The sequence below is a fragment of the Raphanus sativus genome, chromosome 4, assembly GCF_000801105.2.
Source record: "Raphanus sativus cultivar WK10039 chromosome 4, ASM80110v3, whole genome shotgun sequence".
Taxonomy (NCBI): domain Eukaryota; kingdom Viridiplantae; phylum Streptophyta; class Magnoliopsida; order Brassicales; family Brassicaceae; genus Raphanus; species Raphanus sativus.
The window spans coordinates 20,981,706-20,999,742 of NC_079514.1; the positions used below are offsets into that span (position 1 = coordinate 20,981,706).

General features: G+C 28.9%; 1 protein-coding gene and 1 pseudogene across 1 annotated transcript; both read right to left on the reverse strand.

The window, feature by feature from the left end:
* Nucleotides 1-2,794: 2,794 nt before the first annotated feature.
* Nucleotides 2,795-5,125, reverse strand: LOC108848500 (uncharacterized). The gene is made up of 6 exons (XM_018621886.2): nucleotides 4,267-5,125; nucleotides 4,081-4,183; nucleotides 3,691-3,746; nucleotides 3,400-3,564; nucleotides 3,106-3,219; nucleotides 2,795-3,022 (listed from the first exon to the last, which is right to left on the reverse strand). Exons 1-6 carry the CDS (start codon nucleotides 4,978-4,980, stop codon nucleotides 2,930-2,932), a joined length of 1,245 nt encoding a protein of 414 aa, XP_018477388.1. The 5' UTR covers nucleotides 4,981-5,125; the 3' UTR covers nucleotides 2,795-2,929.
* Nucleotides 5,126-14,775: 9,650 nt separating this feature from the next.
* Nucleotides 14,776-16,884, reverse strand: LOC108852116 (uncharacterized; annotated as a pseudogene).
* Nucleotides 16,885-18,037: the final 1,153 nt, after the last annotated feature.

Here is an 18,037-nt window from a genome sequence, read left to right on the forward strand (position 1 = left end):
ATTTAGTTTTTAATAACTTTTAACTATCAGTTATAATTGACAAGGATTGGTCCGGATTACGGCCGAAATTTTTATTTAAATTTTAATTATATATTTGTATATTATTTTGATATATATAAATATTATAATCTATCTATATATCTATACTATTATTTGTCATTTTTCCATAATTTTAGCTAATTTTACTGATTTGTCATATTTTTATTAGTTTTTAGATTAAATCATCAATTTATTAATTTAGAAAATAGATTTATTTCGAAATTTCTAATTAATTTATTAAATTAAATATTAAAAATATTTTAAAATTTCTAATTGGAGTTATTATAACATTTATGAAGTGATTTTGCTTATTTGTCACTATCTCCATAATTTTAGCTAATTTTGCTGATTTGTCATATTTTTATTAATTTTTAGATTAAATCATCAATTTATTAATTTAGAAAATAGATATATTTAGAAATTTCTAATTAATTTATTAATTTAAATATTATAAATATTTCACAATTTCTAATTGGAATTATAATTATAATTATTTAACTTTCAGAAGATTCTTATTAGTTTTTCGTTTTAATCATTAGTTTATTAATTTAAATAATATAACTATTTCAAACTTCTAATTGGAATTACAATTATAATTATTTTAAACAAGTTAAGGCCAATTATTATTTTTATATGTTGTCAGATGTTTTAAACTATATAGTTTCATTTTTCTCATTCATTCCAAGTTGTCTCGATTATAGTTTTTTGACATCTATATTTATGTATCAAACTTTTGATATTTGTTTTCTTTTTGTTGGAGTTCTATGTTTTTCTTCTTTCTTTGAGTTTGGAAGACTATGAACAAATCAGTTTTATTACATGGAGTTTGAAATTATGAATTAGGTATTCTAAATTATTTCGGTAGTTATTACACGTGTATGTTTTACTGCTATTTAATCTATAAGAAAATATGCTTTGATATTAAATTTAAAGAGTTGTTTATGTAATCATGTTATGAACATATGTTTAATGTTTTAGTTTTCAAATGGCTAAAATAGATATTTTTTTTTGATGACCCTGGTATCCGAATGCCTCGAGAGGAATCCGACTAGCGCCTAATGACCGTCTCGGAAATCTGGGCATTGCCCGCCGAAAGCATCCAGGAGGGCTGGTGATCACCCTATGTTAAGCCACCAGTGGCTACGCGCAGCAGATCTAGGCTTCTCCGTATTGGGCCCAAAGATCCCTCAAGATAATCACCACAAATCTGCAAGAAGTAGCCTCGAACCCTCGACCTTGCGGACAACAGGAGGGAGCACATACCAGTTGACCACTGACACGTGGTTAAAATAGATATATTTTAATGAATAATTAAATTTATCATTATATAATTAACCATAAGTTAACTTAAATATAAAACTATCATTATCTATTTTTTCTTTTATTAAAAGTAAACTTATGAAATATTAAGATAAGTAAATGTATGTATTAATCAAGTAAACCAATGAAATATTGTTATTATCTCAATTCATTTAAAAAAAAAATTCTTCTAAATTATCGTCGAACTTTAGTTTTTTTGTTTAATTTAAAAAAAATTATTACTTGGATTTTATGTGTTTTACTGTTTTGTTTTGATAATTTAATACATGTTTCTGATTCAAAAATACAAAGTAGATTAAGAAAAACTAACACATTCATACTTTACTTTATTGTGTAAAATATTTTATATGTAATTATGCTCTTATAATTTTATAACTTTCCTTTGTGTTTAGGAGATGTAGACCAAAATAAAAATCAAAGAAAAGTAAAATAATTAAAAATATGAAAAATAAGTTATCATGATGTTCAAATCATAATACATATGTTAATAACTATTAGTAAATCGATTATGCCCGCATGTGCGGACAAAACACCTAGTATCTATCTTATTAAACCAGAAACATTCTGTTGGACCTAACATTTATTTTGTAAGTTTTTAAATTAAATACACCTTTATATTTTATAGTTAAACCTACATTAAATCACTAATGTTCCTTTCTTTATACTACTATCCATGTTTCCAAACAATATACTTATTTCTTTATACTACTATCAATGTTTCCAAACAATATATTTTTATACTACTATCAATGTTTCCAAACAATACAATAATTAATTTTAGTTATTTTATATCTATCATTTTCTCTTTAAAATTTTGTAGAAACGTCGTAATTTCATAAATTGCAAAATAATGAACTTTAAAATTTGGATTATAAGATTACAAATTATGAAAATATTACAATTTAAATCAAATTAGATTACATATCGGTCATCCATCAGTTCAATCGGTTAGTCTCGGGTTTTAGTGATTTTTTTGATATGAATTTTTTAAAAACTTAAATTGAATTGTCAGATCTCCGGATTAACTGGTATAATCACAATCGGGTTGAATTTAAAAACACTGATTTAAATGCAAAAATATTTTAAATACACACTCTTTAAATATTACCAAAATATTTGGTAAGTTATTAGTGAATTTTTTCATTGTAAAATATTCCGCGCTTCCAAAGCGCGGGTCAAGATCTAGTATATATTATTTGCGAAGTGATTTTTCGTAATCTAGTTCACACGTTAAAAGTTAGAGTGGTCAAAGTCAATGATACCTTTAATGAATTATACATATATAATTCATTATATAATCAAAAACAAAATTTATTAATAATATTATTTATTTATTAAAAAATAAAATAATTGTTATATATTGTGTTGTTATCTTAAAATAGTTTTCAATTATAAAACTTAAAAATTAGATATAAAACAATTTATAATAATTAAGTAGTTAAAATCAATATTAATTTTTATTAATATAATTAATTTGAGCAGACGAATCTTACAAGGTGGCAAGTACATATGTAAGATAAATTCTCCAAATCCATACCAAGTACAGAGGGTTCGTTTATGAGAGTCAAATTTACAAAGGCCTCAAGAGTGGGTAATCTTCAAGTAGCTCCCTTTCTGACAAAGTGTCCTTCTCATTCTGCGGTGTCCACAGTACTTCAACTGCCTGCAACATTTGTTTTTTATACCATTCATTTGCAAGACTGAACTTGTTCGCATGATTATTCAAACTTACAGATACACTCTTACCATGATTTTGTTTCTAGGTATCGACCCAATTTTTTGTAAGGCTTCCTTTAGATCCGCAGTTCCATTTATAGGCTGCAGTTTATGAATGCCCTCTGCAGCTACCAAGATGGTTACCTGAACATGTACAACGCTTCCTCTTAAACCAACATTACGGCAATCTAACGTGCAAACACATGCTTCATACCATTGTTAACTTTATTATCAGGACTCATTCATCTCCTTTTCTAGAGACAGCTTTCTAAATTCGACTTACCCTATTCTAGTAAGCAATTAACTATGAATTTGTAAGTGTACCACAATATATTCATTGCTGAAACCGCTAGCTGTCCGAATCTTTGAGCTTTGTCTCTTTATGCTGTTCACGTTAACAAGCGTCTCCTCATCGAATTTCCCCCGTTCTTCAATAGAGAGCTGATTAAATCGTTTCTCTCCATCTTCTATACTCCGTCTCACATCAACCTGAAAATAAATGATACAAAATAGAATGGTTAGGTTCTGCATCCATGATCACTAAATGCTCCTAGAGTTACTAGCCAGGAAAAAACTGGTGAATGTATAAATCATGGGAGAACCAAGTGGACTTACTGATGAATAACAAGAGATGCAATAGTCCGGGTGCCTCAGCAAAGCTAATGTTGCCTCTGTAGAACCGAAATGAAGAAAAAATGATATATTATACAGTCACCAGGTTTCATCAGCAGCTGTAAATTATACTTAAGCATTTATTAGGGAGAAGTCGTATAGAGAACTCAAGCTTTTTACATAGGTTACGCATGTTAAAAAGATAGCCCGTAATGACAGTTTTCACTAAATATAGCAATACTACAAGGTTAAATAAATCTCGAATGTTTTACTTCCTAGGCAGTTTCGATTTCAATATAGTTGAACAAAATTCAGCAAACAGACAGAAAGCAAAATAGTGCCACAAGTAATCTAGTCAAGAGATGCATTTCTAACATTGTTTGTACATGTTACCGGTTAAAACATAGGTGAGACCCTCGGATGTGGATGTATCAGCATTTTCAGCAAGACGATTGAAATCTTGCTGTAGTGTCCTCCCCAAACCCAGCAAGCCCACCTGAAAGGATACATATACAAATTGTGCGATCATTCTAGTGTAGATAAATAGTTGGAAAACAAGGAATGGAATGGAGAGGTGACCTGTAGTTTAATGACGCTAGTTTTCTGAGTATCGGTTAAAGTGGAACCCTGTGAACGGTCTGAGAGGAATCCAGAAACCACAATAAAGGCTGCAAAACCAACCAGAATCAGAGAGAAGCTCGAAAACCCACCGAATCCAAATCCAACCGCAGGGCCAACATAGAGACCTCCACTGAACGGAGACGGCCCATAGTACGGAGCCGAGTACCTCGTACTCGGATCCAATGTTCTCGAAGACGAAGAAGAACTTCTTGATGGAGCCGAGTACCTCGTACTCGGATCCAATGTTCTCGAAGAGGAAGAAGAACTTCTTGATGAGAAGGAGTTACCGCCGATTCTGCCACCGGACGCAGCCAAGGCCGAATAAGGATCATAAAACAAAAGCAGCCCAAGCAAAACCGCGGCTATTGCGGGTTTCTTCAGAGAATCTAACGTTTTCCTGATCTGAATCGCGATTTGGTCAATTGAATTTTTACATATCTGACAAGGACCCGAATCAGATTGTTTGTATTTGACGGCGATTTGGAAACGAAACAAATTTGATTTGCGTTGAGGTTTTGAGAATAACAGAGTAGAAGATGATGATGATCGCGAACAAGGGGCGGTTGCAGAGAAGGCTGAAATGGGCGGTTGGAAGAAAGAGTGGTGGGGACGAGTGATGAAATAGAGGGAATGAAAACGGGATGAAACCAGAGGAGGTTGAATGAGAAGCATAGTCCTCTTCTCTTCTCCAACGACGTGGTGTCGCGAGCGGAAAGGGTTTTTGATTGATTCTATCCTTTCTTCCTCGACCTGTTTTCGTTTGTGGTTTGGAGCTAGTGTGTACGTGTCACTGCAACTACTAGTATCATATCGTCTCAGTTTTTACTCTTTTTGAGGCTTTGATCGCTTCATAAAAGCACTAGATTTTAAACTCACTACGCTGTTTTGCTAATTTCATTTAGTTTTTAATAATTTTTAACTATCAGTTATAATCGACAAAGATTGGTCCGGATTACGCCCGAGATTTTTATTTAAATTTAATTATATATTTGTATATTATTTTGATATATATAAAGATTATAATATATATAGCGAAGTGAATTTTCGTAATCGAACTCTCACGCTAAAAGTTAGAGTGGTCAAAGTCAATGATACTTAATGAATTATATATATATATATATATATAATCAATTATATAATCAAAAACAAAATTTATTAATAATATTATTTATTTTTTAAAAAAATAAGATAATTGTTATATATTGTGTTGTTATCTTAAAATATTTTTCAATTATAAAACTTAAAAATTAGATATAAAACCATTTATAATAATTAAGTGGTTAAAATCAATATTAATTTTTATTAATATTATTAATTTTTTAAAAATAAGATAATTCTTATGTATTTTTTTGTTATCTTAAAATATTTTCAATTATAAAAATTAAAATATGATAAAAAAAACAATTTATAATAAATAAGTAGTTAAAATCAATATTACTTTTAATGAATTTTATATATAATTAATTATATATATAAAACTGATTTTTCGTAATTAAGCTCTCATGTTAAAAGTTAGAGTGGTCAAAGTCGATGATACCCTTAATGAATTATATATAGGGCAATTTAGCTACAAAACCAAACAAGATTGGTTAATTGGCATTATACCAAAGAGGAGAAAAGCGAACCGACGCGTCATCAAAATCGGAGCTAAAAAGACGAATTTACCCACGACGCTTCATCCTCCCCTAGTTAGTGTTTTAGGTCGTAGGGTTTTAGAGTCTGACACGAGATATTTGAAAAGATTTGGCGATAAGAAATAGATTTCGTTTACACACGAAGCGATTGCATCGGTAAACCAAAAGCCACAGTGTTTAGGGGATAAGTCTGACGCATACGGCGGTTATGTAGAGGAAATCTTTCAAAAGATTTCCCTGTCACGCCTGTACGAGAAGATCTATACGAAATCGGTGGGCGTGTATAAAGGAGTCTTAGACGGTTTCTCATTCACAAGCAAACGAAGTTCAGTTAACTGAAGAGAAAAGATTGTGCGATTAAAGTCTGCAGAAGCTTTTAACAAAGGTAAAAAAGATTTTTTGTCTTTAGTTATCAGCTTTAAATGTGTAAAAGCGATATCGTTGCTAGGTCTCAGAATTTATTTTGTCGAGCATTAAATCCAGATATTTCAAATAATTGTAGGCATTGAATCCTCCGGTATATACTTATACATGTTTCTTTCTGTTTTTCAGGATGGGTCGTGTGTTCCGCATATGGCGTGGAGACTGGAAAAAGAACGCTGAAGAACAGTGGAACTTTGTACCAAACCATGAAGACTATAGCTTTACTATTTTTCTGGATTCACCTGAGACCCTGGAGTTAATCGATGAAACCGTGAGGGAGAACTACATGCTGGCTTCAGGCACTCCTGTTCAGGCACTCCTGTTCTCAGAACTACACTCTTACCTTTTTCACAAACTAAAACTCTCCAATCTCTCACTAATTTCTTTGAACTTGAAAGCACCAAACTTTATATGAGTTTCTCATTTTTTTGTCTCATGTTTTTCTTAGTAATTTATCTTATTTTTGCAAATTATTTATCACATGGTTTTGATCTTCCGCTCCTTTAAATGTAAATCTAAACTTTTTGGATATATATTTTTGTGTGTTTTTAATGATAGATCTCTATCTCATCTTCTACTTATTTTTTCCTTTTGAAGTCATTTGAACATTTTTAAATTTGCAGATTTTCATATCTGAGTCAGATTTTGAAAGACTTCTATGAAGTCTTCTTAGAACTCTAAAAACATATAATGCGTTAAAATACTTCTTGCAAGTCTTCTGACAAGTCTTCTCTCATATCAAGTAGAATCCAAGCTTGTCTTTGTGAAAGAATGATCTATAATAATTTTTTTGTGGTCCGTTTTGTGATTTGTGTGTGTACTATTTTAATTATGAATTCTTTTGTAAATTTGAAGATATATTAATGATTTTTTTTTGTAAATATGTTTATGACTATAATATTATCTTGCCAAAATTAGTTGGAATTATTGAATTTATTGATACAACTTCAATGGTAAAATACAATAACACAAAAAGTTAGTCAAATTTATTACAACTAGGAAAGAAAATTTCTCAAAAAAACTTAGTCAAATTCACAAAAGATCAAACATTACATAAGTTCAAATATATAACACTTTCAGTAACAGACTTTTGGAAGACTTATCGGAAAACTTCTCGGAAGACTTAAATTTAAAGCGGAAAAGTTAAGAGGAAAGTTAAAATTTAAGCGGAAAATCAAAAATTTAAGTGAAAATTGTAATTTCAAATTTAATGAAAGTTAAAAAGTATATTTTTGATCTAAAAAGACACATTAAACCATATGATTTGATATTCTTTAAATTTTTTACCACTTTTGAAAATTAAAAAACATATCGTAAAGTTACATAACAAGTTTACAAAAATTAATGTAGAAAACCTCTACGGAAGTCTTCCTGGATTAGCTAAAAACATTAATAAACATGAATGTTAGCAACCTCATAATTAAAACCAGTAAAGTTATGAATTTCATTCAGGATCCCTAATATCGACTAATATACATAAATTAATCAGAAAATTTTAAAAAATCTTTATAGTTTTAGAGAAAATGAAATTTATTAAGCTTTTATGTAGAAGACTTCCACAGAACTCGGCCAGAAGACTTCTAGAAGGTCTTCTATTTAGGTCATTTTTACAATTGAAAATTTACAAAAGAAGAATTTCGGAGAAGTCTACAAAATAATTTTTTGGAAGTCTTCCTTTCTAAATATTGGCTTACTTTTGGTTTTGAAGATACAAGATATTTCCGGTAAGTCTTCTAGGATAATGAGATTAGTTTTGCAATTGACCGAATTGTATCAGAAATTTGACCATTTCTAAAAGATTTACATGGAAGTCTTTCACTAGAAAAATAAAACTTAAATATCACATTTAACTAGACGACTTCCATGTAAGTAATTTCAGGTTACTTTTGCAATTGAAAAGTAAAATTTAAGTATTTAATTTTAATTAGACGACTTTCATGTAAGTCTTCTGGCACACGACTTACACGGAAATCTTCTGTGATAACAAATGTTTGACCAGAATCTTGTAATAAAATTCTGGAAGACTTCCACCGAGAGTTCGTAAGACTTGCAGGGAAGTTTTTTGACCGAAGACTTCTATGTAAGTCATCTATAGAAAAATTTCTGACACAATCTGATCAATTAAAAAACTAACATGTTTATCCTAGACGATTACCGGGAAGTATTCTCTAGTATTTTCAGTATTTTGTCATTAACAAAGAAAAGTTGAAAAACTTCGAAAGAAGTCGTCTTTGGAAAACACACATAAAATCAATTAAAAAATAACACATTGATCAGAAGACTTCCGTATAAATCTTTTGACAAACAAATCTGGAAAACAATCAATTTCATACTTTCAAAGAGTGAGATAACTTGATTAGCTTCTCATAGTACACACAACTTCACCAGGAAACAGATCCACTTATTAATGACCAAAAATCATGAGTTTGAACCTTATAAAGTCTAGAATCAAAATTTTAGATTTTTTTGGATGAATGTAGAGATGAAGTGAGAGATATAACTTCTGAGCATAAGAAATGAGATTTAAATATTAAAAATCGATTTTTAGGTGCATTAAAAGCTTCAAATAAATTGTTCATAGCTGGTGTATTATTGTCAATGATAATATTATAAATACTTGATAAATACGAGGATGATAGAATAAAATATTCATTTAATAAAAAAAATATAATGGTATTTTCGTGAATAATTCAAAATTTTTAGATGAATAAAACAAATGAAATATCCAAAAAGATATGTATTAGTTTTGTGTTTGACAGTGAAATATATTTGTTAAAACCCCTTGTTTTAATGGTTATATAATAAAAGGAAATTAATATATTTGATCCGCCTATCGCGTTAAATATTTTGTATGTTTGGTAGGATATCCGGCAAAACACTGCAATCTTTTATATTAAAAGAGAAGTCATGACTTCTCATCCATGTGTGATATTTAATAAAACAGACTCTTAATAGAAATCACAGCTCATTCATTCATTAATGATATACATAGACATATTTGTGTCCTTAATACATTATAAATAGATATTTCTAGATTTTCTCTTAATTACATCCAAATAAAATCTTTTCAAATCTATTTATTTACTATATAAATATATATTCGTATTTATTTAAAATATTAATGTTATAATTCGTTTTTCACTTTACAAATCTTTTAAATATTTAATTAATTTTGTAATTAATAATAGACTAGATGTATATTTTATTTTTATTAAAATAAACATTTTAAGTATCTAATTAATTTTGTAATTATATTAAACCCATGTTACATTTATATAATATTTGGAAACTACTGCCATGTATAATTTTGTATTAGTTTGTGATATAAATTTATATAATATTTTTCAATTAAATCTTTGATCTTTAACAATTAAGATTTGTTAGTATTTGTATCTCATGATTGAAAATATGTCATCAATATGAACAAAAGGTCTACAATGTTATTTTAAAAGTGCATTCAGTTGCTATTTTAATTGCTATTTTAAATGTTATTAAATATAATAGATGGTTTTATTTCATATTTCTATAATAAAAGTATATGACTGTTTCGTTTACAAAAATATAATCAAGTTTATCTTTATATAAACCATATTCATATACTATTCATTAATGTGATTGTTTTATATCTTTTATCTTGTGCAATTTTGAAAATGTAATAGATATTATACCAGTTTTTGTCATTAGCATAAATTAAATTTATTCAGTCAAATATTTATATCATACAAATAATTCGATTAACATATATGTATGATCAAAACGTAAAATACAAGTATATTTTAAGGAAATTAATATCTAAGTTAATATTAATTTGAATGGATTTTATCGTAAATATCAAAGAATGTAATATTTTAATTAGTGTTCATGTTTTAATAAGAGATATATCACTAATATTTGAAACAAAAAAAAAAAATTACTGCATGTAAACTATAAAATTGTTATATTTGAAAATGCTATAAAACTATTAATAATTTGGTAAATATTAAAACTGCTAACAAATTTATTGTAAAAGATATTACAAGATCTCAGTTTTAAAAAAATTATATATATTCGTAACTAATAACTAAATATTATTATGCATAATGTGTATTCAGTTATTTTTTATAAAAAAAAAACAAAATATATTTTGTTTATTTTCTAATCATAAACTTTCATATTAAATAATTTGTATACTGAAATAAATATGATAAAGTTATATTAAATTAATAAATTAATATTTTTATTTTTCATAATATTAATATTTATATCAAAAGAATATAATATTTGGCAAAAAAGGGTTAACATACTATACTATATAATACATGTATATAAATTAAAATATTTAAAATTTTATATACAAAAATGTATTATCTAAAATGAATAAACATGAAAAAATTCTAAAAAGTAATTCAGAACTTTGAAGCGTGGATAAGAATAATATAAATCAAAAATATATATATTAATTTTAAATATGTTGTTTTATGCATATATTGATTCGTTTAATAATCAAATACAAATTTGTTAGATAAATGTATAGTAAGAAGTTACAATTAAAAAAATTGATTAATTATGACATATAAACTTTAGCATTTGTAATATTTATATAAACATGTAAAGATATGATTAAATTAAAAATATATACAAATAATGATGTAAAATAAATAAATAAATAAAAATATATTTATCTACTACCTCCGTTTCAATTTATATTTTGTTGTTTAGAATTTTTTTTGTTTTATAATAAGTGTCGTTTTATAATTTAATGCATAATTTATTAATTTTATATATTACTAGATCTCGACCCGCACAACCGTGCGGGTTTTATTTTCATTTTATATGTATATATATTTATTTAGATCATTAGTAGTATACATTTTTAATTTTAATCATATATTTAAATATTTATAGAGCTAATTCAAATACAATAATACATAGTTTGCATGTTGTAAATAATCAACTGTTTAAACTGTCGTACGTATTTGTCGCTTCTTATTATATTTTTATCTTATTGTATTTGCATTTAGTTATTTTTTATTTAATTCTTGTTAAATTTTTACCCGTCTTTCAAAACTGGATTTTTAGCAGTATTTTCTATGTTTATTCATTTACACAATATATTATTATATCTACAAAAGTGAAAGATATGTTAATTTTTATACATGTAGTATATAGTCTGCTAATGTTAAGCCGCTCGGTCATATTATATTTTTACAATAAATATTTTCTATTTATGGAAATAGAATTTAAAATTTAATCAGTTTAATTTAGTTTTATCATATTAAGTTCAATATGATAAAAAAATTAACATGATTGATTGTGATTATATAATAGAAAAAATAAGATATAATATTTTATTTTTCATTTTATAAAAACAACTTAATATATTAATGTATAATAATATTTCAAAACTAATTACAGAATTAGTTAAATATTTACATATAGTTTTGAAAATTAAGATCTTGTTAAGATCTTTTTAAAAGATTTTTCGAAATTAAAAAAAAAAAATATATATATATATATATATTTAAATTTTAAATGAAAAGATATCAAAAGATATTATGATTAAAGTAGTTCAAAGATTAATAATAATTAAAAATATAGTGTGACCAAATCTAGTAGATAGTTCAATTTTTTAAAAATCACATCCCCTATATATTAAAAGAGAAAACTTTAAAAAATAACAACCTCATTTTTGTATTAATTAAAAAATGCCCTTTCCTACGTGGCAAGTTTCTAAGAGGCCAAAAATCCTACGTGTCACTCTTAGAGGAGCTTTGATAAAACCATAGTATTAATAATAATTCGACCAACCGTGATTGTATGTACTATATATCGCGGTAATATTTTTTCATTGCGATTTCATTGTTTTTTTATTATTCATTATATTTCCGATAATATATATTTCCGACAATATATTATCATCGAACGCCTCCTGTATATTGTAGAGCCTAAGAATATCATTTGAAATGATAAATCTATAATAAGAGTTTATATTATCATCGCCGGAAACTCATTGATCATATGAGTTTATATAACTTCAGGGTAGTCTTCGATAAGTTATAGTCCGGATTTAAATTCTGTTTATGCAAATTTATTTTTTACATTTCGTTATAAAGGTTCTGTTTATGCAACTGAATATTATACATTTAGTTAAAAAGGTTCTGTTTACGAATGATGTTCTGTTTATGCAAATGGAGTTTCGTTATAAAGCTTTTGTTCATGGTAGTCTTCGATAAGTTATAGTCCGGAATGATGTTCTGTTTATGCAAATTCTTCTGTTTATTAATGCCATTTGAAATTTATATTCAGCAAAATTTTGTGTTTTCCACTTGATTTATTATATGTTTAAGTAGGTCGTCTAATTTTAAATATATTGATATACAAAATTCAATTAAACCAAGGTTTAAATTTTTTTGTTTATATCTAAATAAAGATAATTTTAATTTTTCGATTGTGTGACACCTTTTCTAATGTACATGATGAAGGTGTCGGTTTAATATATATGGGATTCTATTTATGTAAATTGTCAATTAATATTGCTAATAACTTGGGAAACAAGTATTAAATCTTTATTTTTATAGCAATGCATAAAAATATAATATTTTCGCATTTACTGTATTTAATAAAATTTTGTCCATCACGTTTACTTCGAGAGCAAGGTTTTACTTATGTTAACTTGGCTTTCTAAAAGGAAAAAAATATATTTGGGCTCTAAACTCATTTATTGATTATAATTCTAAAACCTAGACCACCCCAATTGCAATATATATACCTTCCCCTCCCTATCGATACCACTCATCTTTCAAACTATCTAAAGAATAATAAACTATCTTATCTTAGGAAGTATGTCTCTCAATTCGGTTGTCGATGTTAAGCCTTTCAAAACCATGTGGAAGATCAAGGTGAAAATAGTCTGATTGTGGAAACAATACTCAGCCGCTGGAGGTGAAACCATTGAAATGGTACTTTGCGATGTTAAAGTATAAGTTTCAGTATACGGATTATAAGTAATATAAGTTTTATATTTTTAACTTCATCTTAATGGGGTGCATATTTTCAAACGTTAACAGGGTGATAAAATTCACGCATCGGTGAAAAGAGAGTTGGTTGCAAAATTCGACCCTCTGGTAGGCCAAGAGTTGTGTAATTCTTACTATCTATGTGCTAAGATGTTTCGTTTGTATTTGGAATCATCGCTTTTTTATTTCGTCGTTTTAGTTTCATTGTGTACTCGAGTTCTGCAAATCTTTATGGATCCAACTAATGAAAAGGTGGCTTGCTTTGTGGTTTTTAATTATATTTGTTCAAAAAAGAATCTTTACTTAGTGATCTATGGTATTTAAATTTAATACAAATACAAAGACGCTAATGGTAAAAACTATATACCATTTTCGATTACATTTTGCAAAAATCACTTTATATATGAAATTGATATCTTTTGGTGATTACACATGAGCAAAATAAATTCTCATGATTATGAAATGATCAAAATAAGTCCGTTTGGTAAACCTATAGCTTTTGTTACTACTTACACGGCAACATAAGTTAAGAGTTCTATGCTTGCACTAAGAAAGATTCCTCTTCCTATTATAGTGACACTAAATAATTGTCATGCAAACTATGAAAAGCATATAAACTTTCACTAAAATCAGAGTAGAGGATACATTAGCTAAGTAAAAGTAGATAATACGCAAACATGGAAAAAATTCCATATCAACCTATTGAAAAGGTTTCAAAATACATATCAACCTATTCTAAGCGAGCAATGCATTGTACAAATATTATTGTGTAAACGAAAACATTGTTACTTATGTTATCGGAATTATATATAAACTTAGAATGTGGAATTTTGTTTTTAGAGTTTATGGTCTAAAATCATATTTAGGTTTAGAGTTCAAATAGTTATTTCAGTGTTAGAAAATGCTATTATATATCTTTCATAGTTAGAATTGTAAGGTTTAGAGTTCAAATAGTTTTTCTATTTATAAATTGATCTTTAATGTTATTCGAAGTTAACAATTTTCATTAATTTTGTAAAACCGAGAAGAATGACTTCCACATTCTGATTGAATTTGCATAATTTTTATGTTAATTATATATAAACATTTTTGATCAACAAAAAATATTATATATAAACATTTAATATGTTTTTCAAGATGAGTTAATAAAAGAAGGAGGAAAAGCGTTTTAATTGTACGACTTCACCATACACAACCAAATCAGTATAGAAAAATAAAAATAAAGTTAAATCTACGATACTATCTACAATTTACTTCTTCATTATTTATAAATGATTATATATACAATTTAAAATTCGTTATATTCATATAACAAACCGACACCCTAATATTTTTACTTTCGTCAAAACCCAAAATTTATATATTTATTTTTAAACCTCACCCCGCGCAAGGCGCGGGTCTTATCCTAGTTATAATTAATTTGAGCAGACGAATCTTACAAGGTGGCAAGTACATATGTAAGATAAATTCTCCAAATCCATACCACGTATGGAGGGTTCGTTTATGAGAGTCAAATTTACAAAGGCCTCAAGAGTGGGTAATCTTCATGTAGCTCCCTTTCTGACAAAGTGTCCTTCTCATTCTGCGGTGTCCACAGTACTTCAACTGCCTGCAACATTTGTTTTTTACACCATTCATTTGCAAGACTAAACTTGTTCGCATGATTATTCAAACTTACAGATACACTCTTACCATGATTTTGTTTCTAGGTATCAACCCGATTTTTTGTAAGGCTTCCTTTAGATCCGCAGTTCCATTTATAGGCTGCAGTTTATGAATGCCCTCTGCAGCTACCAAGATGGTTACCTGAACATGTACAACGCTTCCTCTTAAACCAACGTTACGGCAATCTAACGTGCAAACACATGCTTCATACCATGGTTAACTTTATTATCAGGACCCATTCATCTCTTTCTCTAGGGACAGCCTTCTAAATTCGATTTACCCTATTCTAGTAAGCAATTAACTATGAATTTGTAAGTGTACCACAATATATTCATTGCTGAAACCGCTAGCTGTCCGAATCTTTGAGCTCTGTCTCTTTATGCTGTTCACGTTAACAAGCGTCTCCTCATCGAATTTCCCCCGTTCTTCAATAGAGAGCTGATTAAATCGTTTCTCTCCATCTTCTATACTCCGTCTCACATCAACCTGAAAATAAATGATACAAAATAGAATGGTTAGGTTCTGCATACATGCTCACTAAATGCTCCTAGAGTTACTAGCCAGGAAGAAACTGGTGAATATATCAATCATGGTAGAACCAAGTGGACTTACTGATGAATAACAAGAGATGCAAAAGTCCGGGTGCCTCAGCAAAGCTAATGTTGCCTCTGTAGAACCGAAAAGAAGAAAAAATGATATATTATACAGTCACCAGGTTTCATCAGCAGCTGTAAATTATACTTAAGCATTTATTAGGGAGAAGTCGTATAGAGAACTCAAGCTTTTTACATAGATTACGCATGTTAACTCACGTTAAAAAGATAGCCCGTAATGAGTCGGAATGACAGTTTTCACTAAATATAGCAATACTACAAGGTTAAATAAATCTCGAATGTTTTAAAAGCCATCTACTTCCTAGGCAGTTTCGATTTCAATATAGTTGAACAAAATTCAGTAAACAGACAGAAAGCAAAAATAGTGAAACAAGTAATCTAGTCAGAGATGCATTTCTAACATTGTTTGTACATGTTACCGGTTAAAACATAGGTGAGACCCTCGGATGTGTCCTCCCTAAACCCAGCAAGCCCACCTGAAAGGATACATATACAAATTGTGACGCCATAAGCTCTCTATTCAGGTAAAGTGTTAGATCATTCTACTGTAGATAAATAGTTCGAAAACAAGGAATGGAGAGGTGACCTGTAGTTTAATGACGCTGGTTTTCTGAGTATCGGTTAAAGTGGAACCCTGTGAACGGTCAGACAGGAATCCAGAAACCACAATAAAGGCTGCAAAACCAACCAGAATCAGAGAGAAGCTCGAAAACCCACCGAATCCAAATCCAACCGCAGGGCCAACATAGAGACCTCCACTGAACGGAGACGGCCCATAGTACGGAGCCGAGTACCTCGTACTCGGATCCAATGTTCTCGAAGAGGAAGAAGAACTTCTTGATGGAGCCGAGTACCTCGTACTCGGATCCAATGTTCTCGAAGAGGAAGAAGAACTTCTTGATGAGAAGGAGTTGCTGCCGATTCTGCCACCGGACGCAGCCAAGGCCGAATAAGGATCATAAAACAAAAGCAGCCCAAGCAAAACCGCGGCTATTGCGGGTTTCTTCAGAGAATCTAACGTTTTCCTGATCTGAATCGCGATTTGGTCAATTGATTTTTTACATATCTGACAAGGACCCGAATCAGATTGTTTGTATTTGACGGCGATTTGGAAACGAAACAAATTTGATTTGCGTTGAGGTTTTGAGAATAACAAGTGGTACGAATCTGACGCCCTCGAGTGTGTGTGAAAGGCGGATTCCATCTAAGCAAGGAAGAAGCAGACGCCATAGTTGATTCTTGGATGCAGGTATAGATTATCCCACTAGGGTTTTATGTGGTGAGCAGTGAAGAATATATGGGTCATAAGTCATCCTGACTCTCCAGACTACCTAAACCAATGTTTTGAAAATCGGACCGGCCATTGACTCGATACTTTCACTGGGCTGACTGGTCGGACTGGTCCAACCGGTTCAACCGGATTTTTAGTGATTTTTGTTCTCTATATCTTTGAGTCATTTGGCCAAAATCATATAAGAAGTGTATAATTAGGAGAGTACCCAAAAGAAATTTGCGTGGGGATTAGAATCGATGTTGGGCCTATAGCAATTACCAAACTAACCTTGTGATGTTTTGAAAGTAAAGTCCGAAAATAATTAAGACAAATTAGCGGGATCCCCTTATTTTATATTAAAAGAGATGCATTGTCATTTAATGCGTTCACATTATATTTGCCATGTGGCAGCTTCACAATAATTTGAGAACAAATACGCTTACGTGTCACGTGTAGAGGGCTCTCGGCCAAACTCTACATTAATACGTTCACACTATATATTATTTTACGTTTGTTTCAATATAAAACTCACATGCACTGTTTTACGGGTTATACAAAGTTCCAAATAGAAAGATAATTTACAAAAAAATCATTATTGTCTATGCTTATTTTATTTTTACTTAATTTATTTTAATAGAATAATATCTTGCATGTGTTATTTTGAAAAAAAAATGTCTTTTAGTGTTACGGTATCCCCTATATATTATTTGGGAATCATTTAAAAAATATGAACCTTAGTATTGTAAGAATTAAAAAAAGACCCCATCCTATATGGCACTTGTGTATGACTTCCAAATCCTATTTCAAAGAATTCTAAAGCACCTTATATAAACTATAGTCTAAAAATTATACTCACTAGCATTACATTGGTCGCATATATCTTTCCTTCAATAAAACCTACGAAATTACTTAATGTGATTAAAATATATATACGACAATTTGTATACTTTCTATCACTTTTGTTTAATTCTTTATTATTAAAATAAATTACACAATTACATTAGTGATATAATAAAAAAGTAGATTTTTTTGTATATGTTGTATTTTGAATTTTTCAAAACGAGTATAAATTACTAAAACTGTTAAATCTTATATAAACCTTTGTGATCAAGGTTTAATTTTTTT